Source organism: Berghia stephanieae, chromosome 1 (genome assembly GCF_034508935.2).
Source record: "Berghia stephanieae isolate SIO BIC M18660-M18661 chromosome 1, UCSD_Bste_1.3, whole genome shotgun sequence".
In the NCBI taxonomy this organism is placed as follows: domain Eukaryota; kingdom Metazoa; phylum Mollusca; class Gastropoda; order Nudibranchia; family Aeolidiidae; genus Berghia; species Berghia stephanieae.
Window position 1 is genome coordinate 126,750,355 of NC_088360.1, and position 21,147 is coordinate 126,771,501.

At 34.3% G+C, this 21,147-nt stretch overlaps 1 protein-coding gene across 1 annotated transcript; it reads right to left on the reverse strand.

Annotated features, from left to right (window-relative positions):
- Positions 1 to 2,705: 2,705 nt before the first annotated feature.
- On the reverse strand, positions 2,706 to 9,479 carry LOC144965410 (uncharacterized). Its single transcript, XM_078900740.1, has 3 exons — positions 9,356 to 9,479; positions 8,039 to 8,150; positions 2,706 to 2,908 (listed from the first exon to the last, which is right to left on the reverse strand). The coding sequence occupies exons 1-3, from the start codon at positions 9,459 to 9,461 to the stop codon at positions 2,806 to 2,808; spliced, it is 321 nt and encodes a 106-aa protein (XP_078756866.1). The 5' UTR covers positions 9,462 to 9,479; the 3' UTR covers positions 2,706 to 2,805.
- Between the last annotated feature and the right edge of the window lie 11,668 nt (positions 9,480 to 21,147).

Below are 21,147 nucleotides of genomic sequence, written 5' to 3' on the forward strand. Positions count from 1 at the left end.
TATAATTTTGTAAACGTGATTGCATTAATATTCCGCGAGGAGAACGCAAATGAAGATAGGTGAGGCTGAGATTAACATAAAGCCCGATGACTTTGACGTAGTGGTTTTCTTTATATTAACTATAAATGATTGGATAGGTGGACTTTGAAGAATAACATTTTAGGGTAAAAATAAACAAATAAATAAGATGTTACGATGATTACATTGTTGACAATCGATGTCAAGACCATGCTATTTGGTATTTAAAGTGCGATGGTATTGGAAAACAAATAAATATGTCACAGCTTCAAAAAAGAACAAGCCCCTTAAAACTCTTCTTCAGCCAACGAAAATTGTAAAAACGGTAATGTTTGACGCAAAATCCAAAATGGCGGGGAAAGAGGTCTAACCTTGTCTTGCTTCAATAAACGGTGCCGAATATTAAAATCTAAGGCTTTTTGTCACCGACTATCATGACAACACGTGATGAGACCTTCTTCCATCATTCTTTATATTCTAAGTAAAGTATACCGTTTTAAATGTATCTGATTGTTATTGGCTGAATAACGATTTTGAGCCCGAAGCGTGCCACATAATTATTGAGTTCTAATTTAATGTGTTTGATGTAATCAATACTTTCCTCACTTAACTCACTCTTTACCAGCCATTTTCAGAGTTATCCCCGAATCTTCACATCCATCCAACACAAAAAAAATATATAATTTTCTTACCCAAACAGAAAAGCGACAAGTACACTCTTTACATAATATTGTTCTGCAAAACGAGCTCTACAACACAGTGCCAAGTTTTTATAACTATAACAACGACTGATCTTTAAAGTTTGTGATGTACAAAAGAAATCAGAATGATAAAATTGTTTGTTGCATCGTAACGAATGTGACGATTTTCCTGTGGTTGGTAAGGAGACGGTTTAGTTATTGTGAGCAGCACAACCGAATTGGAAACTTCAATCAATTCCGGAACAGAGGGGGAATTAATGAACGAATAGATTAACCGATGGTGTGGTTTAGCACATATGGGTTTCGCGATTAACTTCCAATATGCTCATATTAAAAAAATAGTTGTGATGTCAACGCTTTATACTTATCTTATTGTTTGTCATTATCATTTAGTCTGCTAAATCCAATTTTATGAAAATCTCCTTTATTGATAAATATATACATATACTATTTTCAGGCAGCTTTTATTCAACAAAGCCGGAACTATCTTATTTTACTCATAAATTCAATGTGTAGTGTTTATAGAGAGGTTGTCAAATGTGAAACCAACTAGATTCTTATGCCTCTCCTTGCCAACTGTAAGAATATCGTCACTTTCATTGCGATGCAAACAGCATTTTAAAAATTAATTTTGTTTAGTACATATTCCAAATTTGACAAACAATCCTTGTCATACCTATGAAAACTGAATGATGTTTTATAAAAGCTTGTTTTGCTGAACAAAGTTATGTAATTTGTGTGTAGATAGGTAAAACATATAAGTAAAAGTAATGAAAATTGTAGGTAAGGAGAGAGAGAGAGAGAGAGAGAGAGAGAGAGAGAGAGAGAGAGAGAGAGAGAGAGAGAGAGAGAGAGAGAGAGTTAAGAATTGATATTTTGATGCACTTAATTTAGCGCCTAAGAAAGAAGAGAAACGCCTATATATATGGCAAAGGCAAAGACATCTATTGAGGCTGTTAAATGTGTCGACTATTCGCCTGAACGACGCTAATTTAAATTCCATCAAAATATCAATTCATAATCCCGGCTGGTTTTGGAGTTTTAGAAAATGAAAGGGAAAGACAGTGCTTGATGGAAAGTCTTCAAGATGAAGCATCATCAAGTCCAACTGCAACCTTTTTCGAAGTCTCTCAGGGCAGCTGGCTAGTTGTAGTGGACGATAGAGATATAAATGGCAAACCACTCCTGTTCTTCGTAGAGTATGGTTTAATTATTTATTTTGTCAATTAAAAGGTTCAATAGCATAAATTAGTGAGAGGGAATCATTTTATAATGTAGCCGCCTCGATCGGTCGGGATAATGATGTATGCCTCCACCAACGCGTCTTTCAGCTACTGGACGTAAAATCAGAGAGAAATATGTTACATAGTCCATTTTAGACAGCACTAGAGAAACCATGAGCTGTATTGTTAAGTTAGTTGTCAGATAGTAGTTTCGAATTGATTTTATTTTTGACAGCTCGAAATACATGTTTTTGCGATAATAAGCCAAAATTAACTTATGATAGCAATCGGAAATAATCAAACATTAGCCCAATGGGACATTGCAATTAAACTGAGAGGACCTAGGTTTAAGCCCAGCTGTCAGCATTTTGTTATTACTCTCAGCAGGTTTATTGCAAATTCTGTGGGCTGTAATGTGACTGACCCTAAAGAAAAATTACTCTCGGGGTAAATAAAGGTAAGTTATCTATCATATATTTATATATTAGCATTTTAAAAACGGATCCCCATGTTTTCCCTAGGATTAGATGTGAGTTTCATATGGGAACTGGTTTCGCTCCATCTTCACTTTTCAAACTTTTGTTGAAAAGCCAGACACTTTTTGCAACGTCAAAGTGCCGATAAATCTTATAAGGAACACTTTGAATTGGAGGCCTCTACCTGGAAATAATTCTAAATTTGATTTAAACATAGAACTCCAAAATTATGTAATAAATAACATAATCAAAATCAAATTACAGAAAACAATAAACAAGCAATGGTGTTACAAAAAAAAAATCTAAACCCTTTTTATTGAACCAGTTTTTATCAAATTCAATTAAAATTCCTTTTAAATTGTAGTCTCTTAACGAAATTAATTATCATCAGTCGCAAATGGTCGCCATCTCGCAGCAGATAGGGAACTCTCCAACCTTTCTCTCTTTTCGGCAATTAGGGGGCACTTGCATTGGATCCATTGCAGGGCAGCTGTAAAGAAAACAATGTGAATAGAAGCTGTGGACTGCAAAAAATGTTGAACAAGCATCAAAATATTAAGTATTTTGTTCTTTATTGAGGCAGTTACAAGGAGTTATGAGGGCAATCAATAAACGAGTGTCTTGCCCCTGGTATTGTGCTGAGGAGAAACAAGAAAACGTGAAAAAGAGGAAGGCAGAAAGGAAAAAGACAGGTTGAGAAATTGATAAACATATATATGTATATATATATCACAAGAGACGCCTCAGGAAAATTTGCTAATATTCCAAAACGTGCCATTTTAAATGAAAAATATAACAATATAAAAGCCTGCGGAGAGCTGTTTCAGGCCACGTGCATGCTGCTAGGTAAGAATCATGAGAAAAATGTAATCCCGGTTAATCTTGAAACCTAACAGTTACCCAACATGTTTCTTTCTTTCTTTGACAGAAAGGTGAAGGATATTAGACATAAGCTCAATGAATGCGACTTGACTAAACCAACAAACGTCGATTGCCATTTTAAAAGTCGAAATAAATTTTAAATCAATTTAATGAAGTGTCGGAAAGCGACTTCCGCAAAATTATATTCGAATCCCCAAATATGAGTTGCAAACTTGACATCCTTCCAACACATATCACCAACGACGAACTCGCGCCATAAATTACAGAAATTATCAATAACTCTTTGTCTTCATGAAAGGTCTCTCTAATTTGCAATACAGCAATAACAAAACCCCTCGTAGAATCACGACCTTTGTCAAAACGATCCTAAAAACTACCGCCCTGTGTCTAATCTTCCCTTTTTGTCATAGGTATTTGAGAGAGTGGTACTGAAACAGCTCCTTGCTCATATTCAGTTGAATGGTCTATTGGAAGATTTTCAATCAGCTTATACGAGTAGATCAAATTACTCGACCGAAACTGCTTTGTTAAGAGTTTTAATGACATTGTTTCAAGCATTGATAATGGAAAAATATGTATTTTGAGCCTCTTAGATCTTAGCTCGCCTTTGATACGATTGGCCATATTGTTCTTAAAGATCCCTTAAAGAATAATTTTGAGATTACCGGCTGCGCCCTAATTTGGTTCAAATCTTACCTGGAAGACAAACGCCAATGTGTAAAAATTCAGAATTTTAAATCAGAAAGTATCACGCTTCAATTTGAAGTTCCACAAAGCTCTGTCTTAGGTCCCATTTTATTTAGTTTTACATGGCACCTCTCGCTAATATAACAAAATATCATAATTTTAGCTATCATTCTTATGCTGACGATTCACAAATTTAAAAATCTTGTTTTAAATCAAAATATACCCAATCTTGTCTCTGACATTGAAAACTATATTTTAGATATAAAAGACTGGACGACACTGAACAAATTGCAACTTAATGAGTGAAAAGCAGAAGTCATTATAACCAAACAATCTCAAAAACGTTCGCAACTTCCAACTTGATTTCAGTGATTGCAAAGTAACTCCATCTAAAAAAGTGAGAAATCTTGGAGTTGTTTTTGATGAAAAGTGTCTATGAGCAAGCAGATCAGTTCTCTCTGCAAAAACATGTATTTCGAGCTGTCAAAAATAAAATCAATTCGAAACTACTATCTGACAACTAACTTAACAATACAGCTCATGGTTTCTCTAGTGCTGTCTAAAATGGACATTTGTAACATATTTCTCTCTGATCTGCCTGAAGTGTGTATCAGAAAGCTACAGTCTGTGCAAAATTCATCTGCTAGAATAGTATTGATGAGAAGAAAAACTGACCACGCTACTCCCTTTTTGGCAACTTAACACTGGCTTCCCGTCAAAGCACAAATTGAATAAAAAATTCGACCACTGTTTTTAAATGCTTAAATGGTCTTGCTCCCCACTATCGAAAGACCTGATTAAAAAGAAGTCAAATTCTCGCCTCTTAAGGAGCTCCAGTGACACTACATTGTTAATCATACCAAAGAAAAATTCCAAAACTTTCGGTGATCGCTCTTTCGAATTGTTTGGCCCAAAAGTCTGGAACGCTCAGACCAGGTAGATTAGAGAAAAGCAAACATTGGAAACATTCAAAGCGCATCTTAAAACATTCTTTTTCGAAATATACTTTTACTCATAGGTCATATTTTATAATCATGTAATCTGGAATGGATGACAAATGAAATTCTAAACCTATTTGAAGAAAGACGAAAATGCAACAGGGGGTCTGCCGAATACCAAACATTGAACAACCACATTAAATCCAAATGCATCGAGGCACACGAGAACTATCTAGACTGGAAATCTGCGAAATCGAAAGAGAATACAAACCCAACCCCCAACAAGCTCACCAAAGAATAAAAGAACTATCAAGGAAAAGGAAAAGCAAAGCAGCAGGAAGTTGTATCCAGAACAAACAAGGGGAACTGCTATTTGAAGAACAACATATAGAAAGCCGATGGGTAGAATACATAGGCGAACTGTACAATGATCCAAATAGAAATGAAGCACCACTGAAATTCAAAGAACCATTAAGCGGACCAAACATCACCAAAAGTGAAATTGAACATGCCATGGAACGAATGAAGGATGGTAAAGCAACAGGCCCTGATGAAATATCTGTAGAGGTATTAAAAAGCCTAGGAGATCTAGCAATTGATGAACTTCACATATTATTCAACAATATATACAACACTGGGAAAATTCCAGAAGATCTCTGTAACTCTATTTTCATAGCAATACCAAAGAAAGCAGGTGCAATCAGATGCGAAAATTTTAGAACTATAAGTTTAATAAGCCACATCAACAAAATACTGTTGCGTATAATTATCAACAGGCTAAGGAATAAGATTAACCCCGAAATCGCAGAAGAACAATATGGATTCCAACCTGCCAGAGGGACAAGGAACGCAATATACCTCCTCCGTGTTTTAAGTGAAAGAGCTACACAGGTTCAGACCCCACTATACCTCTGTTTTGTCGACTACAAAAAAGCTTTTGACAGAGTACGCCACGAAGAAATACTAAAACAACTGCACTCCATTGGCGCTGATGAGAAAGACCTCAGACTCATGCAAACATTATACTACACCCAGCAGGCATCTATCAAAATCGGAAACTCTACAGGAAATTCCATTCCTATTAAGAAAGGAGTCCGTCAAGGGTGTGTTGCCTCACCAGAACTGTTTAATCTATACCAAGAAACAATCATGAGGGGCATAACTAATATGGAGGGAATAAAAGTAGGAGGTCACAACATAAATAATATAAGATACGCAGACGATACGGTACTCGTTGCAACATCAGAAATCCAACTTCAAAAGATTGTTGACAAAGTGGTAGTAGATAGCGAAGCCAAGGGAATGGAAGTGAATATCACCAAAACGGAATGCATGGTAATACAGAAAAAACCCGAAAACAACAACACCTGCAATATAACGATTCACGGCGAGCAACTTACCAACGTAGAAAGTTTTAAATACCTGGGTTCAATAGTGACAACAGATGGAAGATGTAACCGAAACATACGAGCAAGAATAACTCAAGCCAAACAGGCCTTTATGGACCTCGGAAACATTTTGAAAAACAAACAGATGTCGTTCGGGATTAGATTCCGAGTCTTGAAGTGCTACGTGTGGCCAATCTTGTTATACGGATGCGAAAGCTGGACTACAAATGCAGAAACACAAAAGAACATTGAAGCTTTTGAAATGTGGTGTTTGAGAAGGATGCAGAGAATATCGTATACTGCACACAAAACGAACGAAGAAGTGCTAAAACAAACATACCAACAAAGGAAACTAATGCCCTTAATAGCGGATCGACAACTATCCTTTTTCGGACACATAGTAAGGAAAGATAAGAATGAATACCTGGCAAGTTGTGGAAAAATACCTGGTAAACGCGCCCGGGGGAGACAAAGAAAAACACTCATAGACCAACTGAAGGGCTTCACTAACCTAACAATCCAAGAGCTGTTTGAAAAAGCAAGAGACAGGGAGGAATGGAGAGAGATAATTCATGCAGTATCCGAAGCCTGGACCAGGCATGGAACCTAGAAGAAGAAGAAGAATCTGTGTCACGTTAATTATGCTGTGTTTTATAATTTTATTATTATTCAATGAATTGTATTTTTATTGTATAGCGCTTTGAGATGCAAATTGCATAGATAGCGCTATATTAAATGTACATCATCATTATTATTATTATTATTATTATTATTATTATTATTATTATTATTATTATTATTATTATTATTATTGTATTCATATATGTTCAATATTTTTTTTAAGCAGTCAATGATACCACAGACCGGTCTGAGGGTGCGAATTAGATAAATCAGTTTATTTTTCAGAAAAATAAAGACGTGTCAAAATGATGCTGTGGTTTGTAATAATTAATAAGCCCTAAGCGCCTATAAATAAATCCATAGAGTAAAGGGAATCCCGTGTCTGGGAAATTCCGGTTATTATCCTAAAAGCCAGGGTCAATGATAGATATGCTCGAATGTCCTGCTCCTCTCCATGTGGCCTTTACTTACTTACTCAATCCTCTTCGGGGCTTGAAGCACTTAGGGCATCCACCAGACATCTCCATTTTTTTGCGATCGGCTGCTTTTGCGGTGGCTGTGTTCCAGGACAGGCCTGCTTCCTTTAATTCTTTCTCCATGGTCCTTCGCCAGGTTTCTTTGGGTCTTCCCCGCTTTCTCTTCCCATCTGCTGTCCATGTGGCCTTTAGTGTCGCTAAATTTAGAAAGATCAGGTTCCACATTTACTGATGAGAGAACAGTCAGCGTGATCTGGAATCCAATTTCATCTTCGGGCACGAAGAGAGTGATTGCCAAATCGCCACCTAGGCTGATAGATCCTTATGTGAAACCAGTAAGATAAAATGTCAAGTTTGAGTATTAGCTAACTCCCCCACCCTCCCCCCAACTATGTGTGACAAACGCAATTAATGACTCCAGTGAGTGTCTTATTTGATGTCGGAAGTTTTAAGTATCTTTTTATGTCTATAAATAATGGTTTTGTTTTCTAGATTGTAGTATCTATCATAATAAAAGGAGATAATGCACGTTTATTGATTGTTATCGTATATTGATTACAGTAAATCAAAATATTACAAAGACAAAAGAGGCATAAATGGATACCCCCTTTCAAATAAATGAACTTACGATTTACAAGAGAAACCAGATTCCTCACAAAAACATCTGCTGCAAGGTGGGTAGTTGGCGGTATCCCCGGGTTTCATACTTCCTGGGCATGAAAACTGCGTTGTTGCCTCTCCTAATAATATAGAATGGATAATTAATCCATACAAGTCCAATCTGAAATAGATCTGCATTATGTATGTAGCGCACTGACCATGCTGACTATAGAAACTGCAAAAATGCAATTTAATATAATAACTGAGAATTCATATAAGTCGTGCTCAAAACTCTTTACAAGTGATCTCTAGCTAAAAGGAACACTTAATTTGTAGGACGAGGCATGACGCCTCTGAGGCGATATTTCATTTTTAAAAGGACAGAGACAACGCTTTTACAACCGGAAAGCATTTTACTCCAGTTTACGGTGAGAAACAGATTAACGAGCCTTTTCAAAGGCTCAACTATGCGCCGCTCAAAGTTTGTCTCGAACCAAGGACCTGGGCCATACCACTAGATCACATAGCCGCACATCATTGCTCATGTTGATGCTATGTTTGCCAAAAACATCGTCCCATCGCTTTCCTACAGTAAGAAATAGATCAATTTTGCACACCTCCTCCTACTCCTTCTCCTCCTCCGCCCCCTTCTAAGCTTGCTCCACTTTCGCAGAATCTTCTCCTTCTCCTCTCCCTTCCCTTCCTCTTTCTCACCCTCCTCCTCTTCCTCCTCTTCCTTCTTCTCCTCTTATCCTCCTACTTGTTTGATTAATTGGAAAGTGTGTCTTTAAATTAGATTTCTATTTCTATGTCATTTTTTATTCAAGCAAACGTAACATTTATCGTTGTATTAATAATAGTATCAAACTGTTGGCTTTATGCTCAAAACAAAAAGTAAACGGACTGATAAAACTTCAACAACCCGCTTAAAGAACTAATCTTAGATTCCACTCCTGATTGGTATTTTTCTTTTACAATACAAGTAAATTTTAGACACCGTGATGGAAGATTAAAGTTAATGTATTTTGTACACACTTTTCTCTGACCGCGTAGCAGAAACTGTATATTTTGATTTCTTAAATATGGCGGAACATACCTTGAAACACACAGGCATCCTATCTAAAAGGTATCAAACGTTTGTTTAAAACTGTAGAATAAAGGATAAACTCTATCTCTCGTATGGCTGCGAGTATTTGTTTTATAACAAACTCGTCCATCAAATATCGATCTTTAAATCGATCGATATTTGAAGGACGAGTTTTCTGGCCAAATCTTTAAATACAATATTTTTTTTCCAGAGCACAGCAGTCAACTGGTTAAAAGCAATGCAATGCGCTTAACTTACCATCACATCTGACATGTATTGTTACAAGTAACAAAGACATTGCAATAAATACAAAAAAAGCACGCAAGAAACCAGAATTCTCCATAGTCCTTGGAGATGCACGCATTTGTAAAAAGCTGGTATAGCACGGCATAATATTATATTATATTTATCCGACTTTTAAATCAACTTCATCTATATATATCCAATATTATTGGATGATCAATAATATGTTAATTAGCAAATTAATTCATCGAGCTCTTAACGGCGCAAACGAATTAATACCGAATACTGAAGAGTGGCTTTATTTCAAGGTTCACCAAGTCCCTTTATAAAAACTCATTTATATACAATTTTTTTACGCTTGACCATTCCTGTTGTACTTTGATAAATAACATTTTTTATTTTGGACAGAATTCTTTATTACTTCAATCATTAAGAACTCTCGATTAAATTAAAACTAGTAGATAGAGAACCCGCAACATTCCCGTGGAAATAAAGGCTATTACGAACGAGCACTCATCAATCTTAATTAGTCTACTACTGTTGTATTGTGGGAATTAACGAAGATTGAGAAGGATCTTTTGAGCAATCAACGAGCAAAATCGGTAAGGTATTCAAGGCAATTAATGAATGTGACGGACAAGTACAGGGATCTACTTCTTCAATTCCTCTCATTATGTGGGTTTGAGCTCGATATCCTCTTTTAAAGTTAAAGATAAAAAACGAGCAAAATCCGATGCCTTTATTACAATAGTCACTAGGCCCATGGAGCAGGAGTTTATCCCGGTTTCTATAGCCTGAAACGGACAATGGCAATTGCTTGTTATCCTTTGGAAAGTCTATCGCAAAGTACACCCGCCAGATCTAACAGACGCAACTACCTTTTCACTGCTGGGTAGAGAGGTGGAGGTGGGGGTGGGGGGTCAGGAAAACATCTCAATTCCACTCGGATTGTTCTCAGTTCTTTTGCGTGTGAAGCGAGTACTCTACCAATTAAGCTATCGGGACCACCGCCTGCATTACAGCTCATTGATAAAGTGCCCTGAAACATTTTGGTCTACACCCATTGCTTTATATAATAATGATTTGCATTTAGGTAAGATACTCATGCATCCGCCTGCCGGATATAACGTACCAACACACAAAACTATGTGTAAACTTGTTGTGTCCTCCGGTAAGAGATTTCGCAAGGATTGCCCCACTCATCGCAAGTGTGAATGAGTTGGATATTGATGCTATACGTTTAGGTAAAACACTCACATCATCCGCCAGCAGGGTGTAACGTACCAACACATAAAACGTTGTGTAACCTAGAACGTTTATAGCCTGATTGATTAATTTTAGTGAGAACAATCATAAAAAGATTAGTGACGTTAAATTTCGTCCACGTTTTCGCCTTTAAGAGGTGTCATATTAATCGATTGATGTAAGAAGGAAATATTTATTATTATTATTATTATTATTATTATTATTATTATCATCATTATCATTATTATTATTATCATTATTATTATTATTATTATCATTATTATTATTATTATTAACAGCAACTCACATGTATTTTACACAATAATTTACGTAAATTGAATATGGCTGAGATCGAAACAATTGTCTCATAAAACTTCATGGTTTCGTAGTTTTTCATTATCATTGTGATATGTGATAATTTGTAGATTAAACCCCTATTTACGTATTTTCTATCGATTTTATTGACAAAGTCGCCAAGCAATTTTTGTGACGTCAACGACTTTATCAGTATAATAATTCTCTTGAACTGACGTGTAGAGAATTAAGAATGGGGTGGTAGGGGCGGGGGGGGGCGGGGGGTTGGTAAGGGGGGTGTTAGGGGTGGTGGAGAGGGAGGATGCAGTTTATTTGTTATCACTGACATTCAGTTTGAATACCGTAATTTAACTTTTACGTATATGCGACTTACACAACGTAGACGAAGTAAAGAAAATAAAATTAAAATTATATTTCTACCTTGAAAAATGAAGACAAATCAGCAAGTCTTTAATACAGCATAGTAATCCATCACTTCTTTCATCATCTTATCCATTGTTTGAGGGTGTTTTTGCGTTGTCGATTTGGGAAAAGTTAATAATTTTAAAATATCAAAATCTGTTCTTAATCTAGCCCCTCCCCCCGTCTCTCTCTCTCTCTCTCTCTCTCTCTATCTATCTCTCTCTCTCTCTCTCTCTCTCAGTCATCATTTTGTGTTCTTCATATATATTTTAGACACATATAAACTCAACGAGATAAAGGGGGACATTTCTTGATTAAAGGTTGTAATCAATAAATTAATTCAAGGCGTCCCACTTCCTTTCAGCAATACAGTCCGATATTGCATATCTATTGAATTGTGCATAAATAAACGAAGAGACACTCTTGTTTGTTTCTATGTTGTTAGACAAAAAAGACAACATTTCATCCACATTCTTTTCTTTTTCCTGCATCTTGTCTTTTATCTATAGTTAACTAATCACCCAGCAAAACTGTAAGTTTAGTAATGAAGAAAGCCCTATCGATGCGGTTACAAACCAAGTGATGATTAATGAAGCTGGAAAAAGAAATTTAATAAAATAGAGAAAATATTATCTTATTCATTTTATCAGTTTGGATGTAATTTCTTCATGTCGTGTGATATTTAAAACTTAAAAAGAAATGAAAATGAAGATAATATAGGCAGACATGGATCGAGAACATGGACGTTAAAGAATTGATCGAGAAGATTACTCGGACCAGAAAGAGGGGGGAGAATCTATAAGTTTAATCATTTCATGATTTCGTGATAACAGTCATCGCCCTTGGAAATGTTAAAAATACCGTAGGAGTCACAAGGAAGACCCCAGTCGGAAAAGATTGTTCCTAAAAAATAATTTAGATTAAAAGATTTTTAAAACTCAGCCCCATTATCACACCCGCAAACCGATGTTTGCTTGATCCCTTCAAAATAAAAGCAACAGTGTGCTTTGTGTTGCTATGACGTCAGCGTAAAAATGACAGTATTATTCTTACACACCGACACGAAACTAATCAACCAAAACCGTGGGAGGGCTTTGTTACCAAAAGTACAAAAGCAAAACTAAAACAGCCCTGAACTCTTGCAAAGACATTCAAGCGTATGGTATCTTTTGTAGATAATATCCAATTCATCAAACGCTTTCTACTTCTGGCAAATATATCAAAAGAAAAAAGTTTTAACAACAAAGTTTGGGTATAGTTTGCCACTTACTCGAATTATCCGTATAATTGTGATAATAATAATAATAATAATAATAATAATAATAATAATAATAATAATAATAATAATAATAATAATAATAATATAATAATAATAATAATAATAATAATAATAATAATAATAATAATAATAATAATAATAATAATAATAATAATAATAATAATAATAATAATAAAGTGCCAATCCCGCGTTGCCGCAGCTCTTGGCGCACATTGACAAGAGGGAAATCATACATGCTACACGTAACCATTATATTACGGACTATTTATATACACAAACACAGAGTTCAATTCATAACATTAATAAGACAAAGAAGAATTCATCAGGTGTGTTTTAAGGTACTTTTTGAATGTGATTTCAGATGAAAATACACTACTTACTAACACCTAATGCCAGTGAATTCTAGACATTTGGGGCGGCATGGGAAAATGCGCTATCAGAAAATGTTTTCGAGCCTTCGTAAGTACACGAAGAGGGAGTTGATTTCTGGATCTTAGGGTTCGAGGAGGATCATAACGGCAAAAAAGATCTGATAGACAGGATGGTGTCGTTTGGTTAAAATCATAACTCATAACGGCAAAAAAGATCTGATAGACAGGATGGTATTGTTTTGTTAAAATCATAACTCATAACGCAAAAAAGATCTTATAGACAGGATGGTGTCGTTTGGTTAAAATCATAACTCATAACGGCAAATAAGATCTGATAGACGGGATGGTGTCGTTTGGTTAAAATCATAACTCATAACGCAAAAAAGATCTGATAGACAGGATGGTGTCGTTTGGTTAAAATCATAACTCATAACGGCAAAAAAGATCTGATAGACAGGATTGTGTCGTTTGGTTAAAATCATAACTCATAACGGCAAAAAAGATCTGATAGACGGGATGGTGTCGTTTGGTTAAAATCATAACTCATAACGCAAAAAAAGATCTGATAGACGGGATGGTGTCATTTGGTTAAAATCATAACTGCAAATGTATATATAACTCAGCTCGAAAGGTAACCAGTGTGGTGTCCAAAACAGCGTTGTAACGTGATCGTTCTCCCTCTTTTTTCAAAATTATTTTGGCAACGTGGTTCTGTATGCGCTGGATCCTGTTTTGCAGATAGTTGGGAATTTTATACATTAAATCATTGCATGCAATAACCAATCCTCGAAATTATAAAGTATTACCAGCAATTCAGCTAGTTAAAATCATATGAAATAATAATAAACCCCGATCTAGCCATTGATCCTCCCATGCTCATTAATTAGATTTGTGCGTATCCCAAGCTATCACTAATTGTCACGATTTTAATTCCCTATAACAAAATGGGAAAGGAGGTTGGGGGGGGGGGTATCATTATTATTAAAAAAAAAAAAGAATGGTTTTAAAAGAATGCCATATATTTGTTCAATTCATAGAGTTCAAGTTTTTCTTTGTTGTACTTAAGTGTGTATTATTATTATCATTATTATTATTATTATTATTATTATTATTATTATTATTATTATTATTATTATTATTATTATTATTATTATTATTATTATTATTATTTATTATCATTATTATTATTATTATTATTATTATTATTATTATTATTATTATTATTATTATTAATTGATCAATATTATTAATATTATTATTATTATTAATATTATCATTAATATTATTATTATTATTATTATTATCATCATCATCATCATCATCATCATCATCATCATCATCATCATCATCATCATCATCATCATCATCATCATAATAATAATAATAATAATAATAATAATAATAATAATAATAATAATAATAATAATAATAATAATAATAATAATAATAATAATGATAATAATAATAATAATAATAATAATAATAATAATAATAATAATAATAATAATAATAATAATTATTATTATTATTATTATTATTATTATTATTATTATTATTATTATTAAGATATGCAACTGCTTCTATCTGATTAAGTCAACAATCAATCATTTCACATTTCTCTCATTCATTATTGGCTAAGACTGTGTCAGTAGTAAACCCTGACCAAAAACAACACAGAGAGATATTTCATTCGTCATTGAATTAATAAGTACAAGTACTTCTCATTTTATGTAATTGTTCCGGTATTTTAAATCATACGATTTTAATGGTCATGCTTCAGCATAATTCAAACCCTTTAGACAAAACAACATAAACCAATCACGCAATCACTCTATTGCTAATTTTAGAAACCACTCGTCAATGGAATTATACGTCGAAAGACTTACAAACCTTCCACGCCTTCCATTGATAACATTAGACCTCTAGGTGTAATTTCTGCATATCGTGGATCGGTCTATTGATGGGATTTTTTTTGTTTGTCTTTTTTTTTCTTCAGCGCTTTGAGGTTTCGACAAAAGGCGCTATAGAAACATGCTTGATTATTATTATTATTATTATTATTATTATTATTATTATTATTATTATTATTATTATTATTATTATTATTATTATTGTTATCATTATTATTATTATTATTATTATTATTATTATTATTATTATTATTATTATTATTATTGTTATTATTATTATTATTATTATTATTATTATTATTATTATGATGTTATTATTATTATTATTATTATTATTATTATTATTATTATTATTATTATTATTATTATTATTATTATTATTATTATTATTATTAATTCTGAATGATTTATTAAAACTCTGTCATTTGCCGATACAAGCGCAACTAATAAACCATATGGCACTATAATTCATATAAAAGACGAACAAGAACATTGATTTTTGTTTATCTATTCTTCTCTCACGTTTTATAGAATATTTGTCTATCCGCCAAGAGCAAACTGTGCACTGCTGTGCACTATCTACCTACAATTTAAAAAAATTAGAAAGAAAAAAAAAAAAGAAAATCGGAGAGAAAATAATAATTGTGACAGGATCAAGGGATTTGTTTAATTCTGTTTACAGGATTGACAAAAGCGTCACGTACTTCATCATTTTCTTCTTCCCTCATCGTCCTCGACTATTTTTCTTCATGAACGTCACTTCTCTGACGTCATGTCATGTCTATGTGTCAGGCTGATACAAAGTTCTGTTACTGAGTATCCACCTTCAGTTAGAGTCGAGTTAAATGTCCTGTTCAGGAAAAATACCTATTTATAAAATTGGCTTGAAATCTCGTCCTTTAATATCGATCGATTGAAAAGACTCTCATCTTGGCAAGACTCTGAAACATGGGACCACGAAGTCCCAGGTTTGAGAGTTTTTGCCAAGACGAGGGTAATTTAAATCGATTAATATTTGATGGACGAGATTTCTGGCCATATGTTAAATACATGTCTTCCCATTATAGTACACTAGTTAACTGGTTAATAATATTCTCAAAATCTTCACGGACTTTCTAGTCACCTTTTTATACTCAGCTCCTCGTACAATCTTCAATAACATCTATTGTTTGAAATAAAGATGTTTCAGATTCTTTTATAAATTATAAATATTACAAATTATAAATGTATTAATTAAAAAACAACTTTGATTGAAAAAGTGTTCATTCTAACGCCGTTTCTAACGTTGAACATTGAGCCCTTTAAAATGTTTTTGACATTCCATCTATCCATGCATTGTGAAAGCAGTGTTTGACACCAATAGAAAGGTTGGACAAGATGAAATAAAGAATATGTATATGTGTCAGTGAATGACATAATCAGTCGGAAGGTGAAAATTTTGGATTTGCATTTTCTGAAAGAATACGCTCACCAGAGCATTGTAATGTTTATTTGAAGTAAATTGGGTGATTTTTCATGAAGTTATGATCAAATGTATGGGAAAGGTATCCAGCAATTTTTCTCAAATTTCATACTTTTTCAACTTGACTAGCTGTAAAAAATATTTAGAAGTGAAATTAAGCTTTGATATTTCCCGAATGTACAAAAAGGGTTGATTTAATCATTTATCACAAGAACTCATTTTTGATAAAAAATTGACCTTCTAACTAAACTTGGCAATATCTCAGTTCAAACCTTTTCACCACATATTTCTCTCTTTTCAGACAAGCTATGGTTCCAATTTTTATTCATCAATGCTTTTATCCTCTCCTTTTGTTTTTCAGCATCGGCCCTATATAATTTTACCCGTTTCATCGTCTTATTCCATTATCAGTATACGCCCCTCTTACATAATTTCTGATCTATTTATATCTTTAAGCCGGCACGGACTTGACACGTAATATTTATAATGTTGACATAATACAAAGACGTAATATCCGTCGTGCAACTTAAAAAAGAAACAGGGACAATCAATAGATTATGCATGTATATGGCGTTGAATTTTGACGAGGTTTTAAAAGAATGCCCTATATTTTTTGTTCAATTCATAGAGGTCAAGTACTTCTACTTCTTTGTCGTACTTAAGTGCGTCATACTTTTGAACCGCCTTTAACTTTAGAATGCTGCGTTGAAAGAAATTTAATTCTTTTGTTCAGTTGAATGTTCTTTATTCTCCACTTTAAACTTGCGATCCGAAAACCCTTCTTTCTCAAACCCACTCAGTCAATCTATCTATCTAAATATATGTATCACGTTAGATGTGCATATTAACCAGTTATCTGTCGTACTCCGGAAAACTCGTATTTAAAAATTTTGGCCAGAAAATTCGTCTTTCAAATATCGATCGATTAGATAATCCTATCTTATCTTGGCAAAAACTTTCAAATCTGGTACTTCGCGAATATGGTATACTTGTAATTTTGTTACATTTAAAATGACAAGTATTTCATATAGAACAGTAAAGTTGGTGCCCCAAACGTAAACAATAACAAGTTGCTAGTGATTTCCGTTAGGGACCGGAATAATTTACGCACAATATAGGTCTCCCAATTTTGTAGTTTGAGTTGTAGGCAATACACTTTCAGTATTGAAAATATGTTTACATAAAATCTAACAGTTGCAGAAATAATAATATAAGACTAAATTATTATGAAAATCAGGCTCCGAATAATTCTCGTTTTGTTCATACCAGCGCAATAATTTGCTCTGGTCTAAAAATAGATAGACGTAACTTTTGATAAATTTTACCTTTTGTTCCATAAAATATCCATATCTAGACATTATTTGATGCATGATCGAGTATTTATGAATATGTGTTTCTTTTGCCACCTAACAGCCAAATTTTAAAGGTTATTTTCTTTCTATTATTTACATTGGAACGTGAGCTGTCAAGACAGGAACATGTGGTTTGCCATGTGCTTCTCGACCTTTGTTTACGTTTGGGGCACCAACTTTACTGTTCTATAGAGCTGAGAAGATGATGACGCCGTCAAAACATTACCCAGATAATTAGATGCAAATGACCCGAACTATGCTGCAATTGACCTTTAAGCATGTCCTACGTATCCAATCAACATGTTTGTTTACACATTGCTTTAGCAGCAGTCAACTATCAGGGGTCTCATGTCTTGTTCCTTTCCCAGTCGTTGGCAGGCATCTTGAGACCTAAAGTTTATTTCAAACTCGCAAAAAACTTTTATGAGGAAAGAGCGAGAGTCAAAAATAATATGAATAGGCTGGACTTTTGCCGGTTGAAAGTGGTGGGTGCTACGCACTACGAAAGCTGGTTGTTAAAAAAAAAAAAACAAACTTTTGTTGACATTCCAACTGCTGGTGGGTGGGTTCTGTGTTTAAAAAAAAAATGATTTACACATGTAACCATGGTTTAATCCACACGAAATAACAATCAAACTCAATTCACAAACAAAATCTATCCTCTCTGCCGGCTTTTCTTCTCTTGACAACCCATTTTCCCTTTTTGTTCAACTATCGTTTTCGCGCACCTTCTCGCACCGAGTCCCACAAGTTCGTGTACATCAATTAACAAATCACAAACTGTTACCAATAAAAACCTATAATCCATCTATTATTATGAAAAGTGTCTTTTCTCTAGCAATGACTATGAAAAATGTTTTTTTCTCTTTTTGAGGAAAATTTTTGTATAAAATCAAAGCCCTATCTCCACTGAGTAAAAATGTTTTTGAATTTTGAAAATCCATTCATAAATAAACAAGTTATGCAGTTTCAATGGTGTCATTTATTTGGATGACCCGCAAAGAGGAAAAAAACGCGAAATTATGGGACGCTTTTTCGGCATTTTTTTTCGACCTTTGGTTGTATCTTGCGTAATAAGTGGATTAAAAGATTGAAACTTGAAGAGCAATTTAGGATGGTGTTTTGTAAAATACGGGAAAAGTACTCGTCATATTCATATGAAATTTTACAACCAAAAAGAAGAAATGTTCATGTATTACCTTGTCAGCGACAAAACCTCCACGCCCAGTAGTTTTAGAAATATTTTACTCCAAAGAGTAAAAATCTATTTTTAACGGTCTTCTGGTAATCGCACGAGTTTTGTCGCTTGACATAATCTACAATGACCTTTTTTCTAACTGTGTGCCAACTTTCAGTCATATTCATTGATAAACAGCGTCGTAATTAATTTTTTAAATAGCATATACGAAACGGCTTCGTCCCATATTTTGACGCGAATTCGGGCATTTCGTGAGCGAAAAAGAGGCCCAAAGATTTGTGCGGGATATTCATTGCTACTTTTCTCAAAAAGTATCCTAATCAATCGCTGCATGAGCATGAAGCAGACTTGAGTGAAGGAAACATCGACGTGAGAATCGCTGAGTGAAGCTAGTGACTGTTAGTCAAAATAAGAAGTGAATCGTAAAGATGAAAACAAATCTACAAAGCATTCTAAAATTATGGGAGTGAGACATCCAAAGATAAATACCGGAAAGCTATTACGGGTTAACACTGAACTTAATCTTTACAATCAATGCAAATTACAAACTCGAACACTGAAATTGAAAACGTTCGTATCGTTTGGTTTCGCGTTCGAGGCTGGTGATTAGGAACTTTAGAAGCCAGAAAACGCAGAGCACAAAATATGTATTCCGTTTATTGTTGTTTACATTGTAGATAATACACCTTTAGTGAAAAGAAACATGCATAAATGAAATCTTATATTAGTTCGATTCATCATAATATATGTTTAAATTTTTCTGAAATTCAGGCTCCAAATATTACTTGTTTTGCTCAGAGAAGCGCATTAATTTTGAATAATTAAATTTACCATGATCTAAAATTAGATCGAAAGTAATTTTTGATAAATTTTACCATTTGTTTCATAAAATATCAATATGTATCTAGGACGTTTGATGTGTGATCGAATATTTATGAGTATGTGCTTCTCTTGCCACATAACAACCATATATTTATGGTTATTTTTTTTCTTCTATCATTTGCTATGGAAGGTGAGCGATCGAAGTTTGGAACACGAGTTTTAGTACGTGCTGCCAGTCTCGTTGTTTTGACATTATCTGCTCAGCTCCATTCACACTGAGGTGAAGTTTTACGCATTGACGGATTATCACATTAAATTAGTTGTTTGTCTGTTTCACACGTCATGTAGAAAGAAATAAAGCATGGTGCTAATATGTAGCTATGTCTAACGCATTTGAAAGACGTAGACGGAGAGTTTAGATGGTGATACGTTTAGCGGATTATTTTATAATGCCGTATCGTTCATTGTTTCCAATGACAACAGTAATATATACAATAATTACCAATAAAGCTCATCCTATGACTTACACAACAATATTGGCTATATTTCTACTATGAATATTCTTTCATAATGATATTATCTTCTTCTCCTTCTTTCAGCTTATCCCGCATTTTGCAGGGTTGCTATGATGACTGCCACATCTCCATGAATCTCGGTTCAGAGCATCATCTTCCGACTGGCCCAGTTCATTCATATCATACTTTACCTTATCCAACCATCTAGTTTTTGGGCGTCCCTTTTTCCTCTTTCCCGCTAATTGTAAGTCCAATACTTTCCTTCCCACGTACTCCCTTTCTCGTCTCTTTACATGTCCGAACCATTTCAATCTATCTTCTCTCATCTTTATTGATACATTCTTCACTTCAGTCAACCTTCGAATTCGTTCGTTTTTCACTTTATCTTTTCTTATCCAGCCAAGTGACAATCTCAACATCCTCATTTCTGCCGCCTCAGCTTCTTTATCTTGTTAATTTGTTGTAGCTGCTGTCTCTAGTCCATATAACATTGCTGGTCTTACAACAGATGTATATATTTTCCCTTTCAGCTTTGCGGTAATTCGTTTGTCACACATAACTCCAGTTACCTTCCTCCTATTATTCCAGCCTGCCGGTACCCTCTTCTTAACCTCCATCTCATTACCCCCCATCTCCTTGTACAGTTGTTCCTAAGAATTTGAATTGGTTTGTCTCTGGCACATCCTCTTCTCCTATCTTTATTGGTGATTCTGCTCTCTGTTTCCGATGCACAAATACTCTCTGTCGTCGACCTGCTTACCCTTAATTCCCTTCTTTCCAACACCCGTCTCCAACCCTCCAGTTCCTTTTCCGCCTCAGCTTTTCTATCATTCAAAAGAACTACGTCAACCGTATAGATAGAATGCGCTTGGCCAAGGAGTTCACAACATTGCCATCCGGAAGTATAACGGACCAACACACAAACTCTGTGTAACC